Source organism: Alligator sinensis, unplaced genomic scaffold (genome assembly GCF_000455745.1).
Source record: "Alligator sinensis unplaced genomic scaffold, ASM45574v1 scaffold989_2, whole genome shotgun sequence".
In the NCBI taxonomy this organism is placed as follows: domain Eukaryota; kingdom Metazoa; phylum Chordata; order Crocodylia; family Alligatoridae; genus Alligator; species Alligator sinensis.
The window spans coordinates 2,026,195-2,033,458 of NW_005842162.1; the positions used below are offsets into that span (position 1 = coordinate 2,026,195).

The 7,264-nt window shown below is 48.7% G+C and overlaps 1 protein-coding gene across 18 annotated transcripts in view; it reads left to right on the forward strand.

The window, feature by feature from the left end:
• The window catches only part of FRAS1 (Fraser extracellular matrix complex subunit 1), a 418,617-nt gene that overhangs the window by 384,956 nt on the left and 26,397 nt on the right, over positions 1 to 7,264 (forward strand). For all 18 annotated transcript variants that reach the window (XR_003094532.1, XM_025206555.1, XM_025206564.1 and 15 more), the window contains 2 exons: positions 675 to 862; positions 5,296 to 5,571. Coding sequence is in view for 17 of the 18 variants with exons in the window: in XM_025206555.1 (XP_025062340.1) it covers positions 675 to 862; positions 5,296 to 5,571 (464 nt within the window). In the remaining variant the exon portion in view is untranslated. The remainder of the gene's footprint in view (positions 1 to 674; positions 863 to 5,295; positions 5,572 to 7,264) is intronic.

Below are 7,264 nucleotides of genomic sequence, written 5' to 3' on the forward strand. Positions count from 1 at the left end.
ATTTTTTCCTATAATAAATTCAGACTATGTTGCATATGGCTTTAGCCATGTGGGTGCCATTAAAGTCAGTGGGACTCTCATGGATGCAATCTTGCATTCCACTGTGGATATAATTTTGTGACCTAAAAATGCACTGTAAGGATGAGCTATTGCACCCAGGGTGATTTGTAATAGGTAAGGGAATGCTGTCAGCTAGGAGCACAGGCTCCTCACAGTACCTGTGTATATAGAACTTTGCAGAAACCCTTACAGAGCAACATTAGTCACGCTATAGGGATCCATCAGGCTTTCATCCACAGCTCTGAATATCACAGTGAAAGAGTTAAAGCAGACACCCACATAAGAGAAAGGGATATATTTTGGATCATAAATTTTTATTGCTGTCAGCTAATAGAAGACAAGCACTATTAATCCTCATAAGGGAACTGCTAGTAAATCTGCCGAGTGATCAGTCAGATCAGTTGTCCTCCCTTGTGTTTTATTTATGGAATGGGCTTCCTGGATGGAATAGGGTTAAATCATTACAAGTGAATGTGCTGAGATGAAATCTGTATTTTAACATAATGTTTCAGTGGTCCTGATCTAAGCCAACCAAGCAGTTTTATGGGATACTTTACAGTAAGGTCAGGTGATAAATCAAGTTATCTCAGTCTTTCTTGTGGCTTTTCATGCAGGTGTGGACCACATCCTGTTTAAGGTGGAGATTATGTCCAACGAAGACCGGGAGTGGCATGAGTCCTTTTCTCTGGTGCTGGGCCCTGACGATCCAGTGGAAGCTGTTCTTGGAGACACCGCCACTGCGATAGTGACTATTTTGGATCAGGAGGCAGCAGGGAGCCTTATTTTGCCAGCTCCTCCCATCGTAAGTTGCCAGATATGAGAGCTATGCCATGTGGGAATCATAGAAAAAGGAGAGCATAGAAAGCAGCAGCTCATTTTACCTGGCAGAGTGGCCTGAGCTTGTTTTTGCTAGACAGTGGGCGCTTTACTTGAGATTAGAGCAAATTGCTGCACAGTAAGCACTGCTGTCTACATGTGCAGATGCTTACTGTAAATTTCCTACCTTTAAATACAAGTAGCAAATTTACTCCCGATTACTTACTGCACAGTAGTGCATGTGTAGACAGCCTACTGGTTGCAAATGTGCTCCCAGGCAGCAGGGGGCAGGAGATTGCTCCCTGTCCTCGGGAGCTGTCTGCTGCAAGGGTGGGCTCCGCCACTGGAGCCTGGGCAGGGACAATGTCCCCCTGCCCCTGCAGCAGGGAGCTCCAAGCCTATGTTTTGTGATTGCAATCGGGGAGCGGGGCCTGGGTGATTCTTACCTCTCCACCTCCGCTTCGAGACTGTGTCTGGGGAGCAGGCTCTGGGAGATTCTTATGTCCCAGCTCTAGCTCCACAATTGCAGAGCTCTGAGATAAGAATCTCCCACCCTGGGCCCCACAACTGTGATTGTGGAGCAGGGGCTGGGAGCTCCCTGCTGCAGGGGGTCAGTGAGTTGTTGAAGGCTGCGTGGGTAGCCCCACCCCCAGTTGTAATCTTGAGACCAGAAGTCCCATCCCTAACCCCTGACCTTTGCCACTGGAAGTCCCTGGAAATACTCTTTTTGGGAGGGGAGAAAACCAAATCATACACTAACAGTCAAACACCTACTATAAGATATTTTAATTTTATTACAAAAAATATTTTTGTCATGAATTGTGTTTATATAGTGTATATAGAGATGATTGCATGTTAACTCAAAAATAAAGTCTTAGTCTTGTATATTGCATGTAGGGGGGTGTGGGTGGGGTGATGTATGGTGGGGAGGTGTGTGGGGGGCAATAGGGTATGTTGGGCGGTATATATGTGGGTGTTACACAAATCACCAATTGCTCAAATCACGAGCGAGACTTTATAAAGGGGGATAAGGCAAGGTGCTGCGTTTATTGATTACATGAGTTAGACTTAGAGGTTCAGGCACACCGTTCATACAAACACACACAAATCATCATACACATCATTACATACAGGCATACACATACACAAAACAACCATTTCATCCACACATACACCAGATCTAGTTACCAGCAATAGTTGCTCAATATCAGCCCAGGGTGGCCAACCCCGGCTTATTGAGTAGATGATGATGATTTGAAGATAGCAGATTTAAAATAACAGCTGGAGTTGGGTGAACAGATGCATCTGTGCTCCGATGAAACAGCAGTAGTGAAACTCACCCCACTTGGCATTTTCAAAGTGTTCTTTTATAGGGATTGTCATCCTTTGTTTTAGTGCTTTGGGGTTTTTCCATATCCAGCTTCTGTTTTTGCGGTTGTTCTTCTTTTGTCTTCAGCTTATTTTAGCCTTGGAGTGTTCTTGCTGCCTGTCTGGCAAGATTTTTTTTTTTTCTGTTATTTCCTTTGTGCCCTCGAGCTTCAAAGGGATTCCTCAGCCATTCATTAGTTAGTTTACTGACTGGTAACTTACATTTGGCGCCTTGTTGCTTACATAAACAGTTAAATCTTCTTTTTCCATCTCTATGCCATTCTCTCACCATTCACCCCTTTACACACACTCATACATAAAGGCTATGCAGACTTCATTCACTTACATCAAGCAGAAGGATACAAAATGGAGTTTTCAAGTTGCTTACAGGACAAGACTAACATGGTTATATTTTACTATTATTACACTATGTTAACATTAGCTACATTAGTTCAGTTCATGCTACATGGGGGGGTTGTGGGTGTATGGCTTTTGTGGGGCGTGAGGGATCATGGCGGGATGTGCGGACCCCCAAACCCTTCCCCCCCATGGCACACACAGCCCCCGTCGGTGGAAGCAGGAGTACCAGCGGGTGGCAGGTGCTTGTGCCCAGCACAGGCACTTCTACTTGGTGGCATGCATCTCCAGCCAGTGCCACACATGGGGATGAGGAGCGCAGCCCAGCTGGGCCGTCTCTATTGCCGGGATTCCCCGCACTCATGTGCAGCTCCCAGCACTTGCATGGCACAGGAGGGAAGCTCCAGGTGCTGGAACCAGCTGCCGTCCCTGCCTCCTGCTGCGCAGGTCCCAGAACTCTGCTGGAAGTAGAGGGGAGCCCTGGTCCCTGCTTCCCTGCGGAGTCTTGGGACATGCATGGCAGGAGGTGGGGAAGGCAGTGGGCTCCAGTGCCTAGAGCTTCCCTCCCAAGTCGTGCAAGTGTGGGAGCTGCATGCGCACATGGGGAGTGCTGCATAATGGAGGCGGCTTGGCTAGGCTGTGCTCCTCACCCATGCATAAAGCACTGGCCAGCGCCACGTGCTGTTGGGTGGCAGCATTTGCGCCAGGCACGAACACCTGCCACCTGCTGGTACTCCTGCTGCCACTGGCAGGGGCTGTGTGCGTGATGGGGGTACGGTGTGGGGGGGTCCCCACACCACGCCATGATCTCTCACACCCATACCGTGCCCACCTGAGCTCCACACTCCTACCACCTCCTGGGCACGGACTTCATGCTGCCACCAGCCCCATGCTCTGTAGCTCCCCCCTACCCCCGGCCCTTCTCTACCTGCTATCCAGAGAGAGAAGGACCCCAGGGAAGCTGAGCAGGTGCCCTGGTGGCTGCAGCAGTCTCTCCCAGAAGCTGCTATTAGGTGGGGCAGTCCCTTCTGCCCACAAGGGTGGGAGTAAGGTGCCATAGGGTATATTGGGAGGGGTGTATACATGGGTGCCTTGCTCCCACCTTCATGGGCAGAAGGGCTGGGCGGGGTACAGTTAGTTGGCGGGCACTCACAGGCCAGATGAAAGTGCTTGGCAGGCTGGATCCGGCCTGTGGGCCTTATTTTGCCCACCCCTGCTCTACAGTAAACCCATCCTAGAGCATTTGCATGTGTAGATGCACCCAGTATTTCATTTTGAGTTAGATGAAAGCCAGTTAAGTTGAGGTGCTAAAAGTCTTCTTAAAATTCAGCCTGGAGACTCCCCAGGTATTTGTTACTACCTGTCAACACTAGTAGTTGTCCCAAGGATGATACCTTCTTGCCTGACTGTTTAACTTGGGCTTAGAATTCTAATGTAGATATACCCTCTCCACCTCCCGGCTTCCCTTCTTGGATGCATGGAGGGTCAGGGTGAATTGGAGCAGGTGGGGTGGGAAGCAGGCCAACAGGTCAATGGGTGAACAGGCTGGTACATCTTTTCTGCACCCACTCCTGAGTAAGCATGCTGTAGAGTCAGGCTGCAGAGGATGGGAAAATGTACACTTGGAGCAGTTTCAAAAGTAAAGGGAGAAATTCTGCTCCAGACCACACAGCAGCTCTTGTATTGTAACTGCTAGGCATGCTGGAGCCTGTAGCTATACGAATGTAGCAAAATCATTCCAACTTTAACTTCTATGTGTGTGTGGGCCAGGAGCAACATAAGCAAGCTAAATCACTGCAACTTTAAGCCAGGCGAAAGAAGAGGTAGAGTGTAGCAGCTGCTGCGTCCTCCTGAAAAGGAGCTTCCCTTCCCTTTTGAAATCGCTCCAAGCATATGTTTGTCCAGGCCCTTAGTGCCATTTCAGTTGTGCTACAACTGAAGAGTCTACAACTGCATATTGAGGAAGAGAGGCTGAACCTTGCCAACAGGAAAAAATGAGTAAAGGAGTAATATGGGCAAGCACTTATCATAATGGGCCCATCACTTACAGAGGTTTCTGTGTCTACTGCCTCCAAGTATCAGAGCTCATCCTTTAGCTCAAGCTTCTGAGGCTCGCAATCTTAGATCCAGAGATCCTGGAGTCATTTCCCAGAGACAGCACGCTGAGTGTAGCTGTTGCTTTGACAGTGCGCTGTTATGTTGGTTTGGACCAAGGACAGCCTGCACACTAATTGGTTCCTCACCCAGTCTTCCTTCTTTCATTGCAATGTCCAAACAAAGTTTGAGTAGTATTGCAATGAGAGGATCCCACTCACTGTATTCTGCATAGAACCTAAATCCTGTGAGTTGAAACGTTAACAGCTGGGCTGAAGTAGGACTTGGGTCTCAGGATGTTAGCAAATAGTTTCTGCTTGAGTCATGTGGCTGCACTTCAGGCATTACATGAGATCTATAATGAGGGATTTAGGATTGAAATAATATGGCCTGTCACAACTTATAAAATAGCCTAGGATGCTCCACAATGGCAGCTCTCAGGGACTTGCAGCTCCACATTTTCCTGCTGGTTTCACATACATCTCCCATCCCCTCTTACAATGGTGCCCACAGTGGGATTTATGAAGTAAACATTTACAGTGCACCCAAAACCTTTAATTTTGTTTCCCAGGTGAATTCTGCTGTTTTGCATCCCTGCAGGTAGTTACCCTGGCAGACTATGACCATGTGGAGGAAGTGACCAAAGAGGGTGTGAAGAAATCCCCTTCACCAGGCTATCCACTGATCTGTGTAACGCCTTGCGATCCGCACTTCCCCAAGTACACCGTCATGAAGGAGCGCTGTGATGAAGCTGGGATCAACCAGTCTTCAATCCAGTTCAGCTGGGAAGTGGCAACCCCCACGGATGGGAATGGAGCCAGGTCACCTTTTGAAACCATTACAGACAACACGCCATTCACTAGCATCAACCACATGGTATGTGACTGTGTGCAGTAAAGCTGAGAGCATATGGGCTGCATTAAATGCTGGGAGTGTCCTGGGTCTCCAGAGCTTGTCCTCTGAAACATGCATTCTTTGGGGTGCTCAGGCAGTGCAGTACCAGCTTTTGAAGTATGCTAACTAAGCTAAATTCAGCATGCACATGGGTGTATAAAAACTAATCCTACCTCAAAAAACAATGTTAAAAGAATTCCATCAAGGTTGTAATGTCAAGGACTCCAAAGTTAGGAAATGTCAGAATTAAGGGTGCCTGTGCAATCTTAATGCAGGGCTCTTGTGCCTTATGCATTATGCTACAGTCTTTAATTACAAGATCACCTGCTGGTTTTCTTTACCTCATTCTGTACATAAGAGAGACTGTGCTCATCTAATGGGTAGCTATTCCAGGGTTTGTTCTGTCTTGCTGTCCAGTGTATGCTGCAAAGCCTTAATTGCTGAACACTATTCAAACCCTCCTCTGAAGATAAATTTGTTTTATTTCCTCATGGGAGTTCCTGTAGTGCTCATTGCTGCATCATCAGAATCCTTCACAAGCATGATTTTCTTTATCTAGACAGCACCTCTGTGAGGTGAGGAGGAGGAGGTATTATCCCCATGTTTACAGGTGGAAAGCTAAAGGAACAAAGGTTAGAGGTTTCCGCTAATTTCAGATGCCCAATTTCAAATGCTTCCGACCCTGGTTTTTCAGAGTGGTTAGTGTTGCATAGCTTGTTTATATTTCCAATGCACAGCTCCTATTGGTGTGCACTGCAGCTGTGAGTGCTCAGTCCTTCAGTAGATCAGTAGCAGGAGGAAACAGTGTAAGCTTGGTAGATTCAACCATCAAGGAGTTCCCAGATCTTTAGAGAGGGTCATTAATAGGAGCTCTGTCTGATTTTGATTTTTCTCTTGCACTGAACCAGAATCACTAATGTGCAGCTGGTTAAGGTGGCAGGACACAAGACAATCATAGGAGCAGCAGTGTGAGAAGCAGGTGATCTGGGGCTCATAGCCAGAGTAGGGAAGGAACCTTTGGAAAATTTAGCTGTCAGATGTAAAAGTAGGGCTGTGTGAAGCTTCAGTAGCTGATTCAATTCGGAGGAGATTTGGCTCGATTTAGTGGCTGAATCTCCGAATACGAATCGAATCAGGAGACCCATTAAAAGGTAAGGTCTGAATCTAATCGGAAGCCTCTGAATCAATTCGGAGAGATTTGAAAGGCTTGCACCAGGTTCTGACCGGGGGGGGTGTTGAATTTACAATGCTGGACACAGTTGCCTCCAGCTGGTAAGCCTGTTATGGTGGGCGGAGAGGGGAGGGAACAAGCGTGGGTAGGTGGGGCAGATCAACGCCCCCACAGCGAGGGAGGGATTCAGGCTGGGACAAGCTGCCCAGCCGGGGCAGGGGAGGCACAGGACTTGGGCAGGGGGGCTCCTGCCACTGTGTGCTGCTGCGTACCGCCGGTTCAGGAGCTGCTCTTCTGGTGGCTCCTCTGGCGGCCCTCACTAGTGGTCCAAGAGGGCATGGGAGTGGGCGTGTGCCGCCAGATCTGTGTGGGGTGGGCTGGGCTGGGCTGTAGTCCGGGAGGCTACCCCCAGCCGCCCACTGCCGGGCTGTGCTCTGCGGGGTGGGTGGAGCCCGGGCTGCGCTCCAGGTGGCCAGCCCCCCCTGCTGGGCTGCTCTGGAGCCA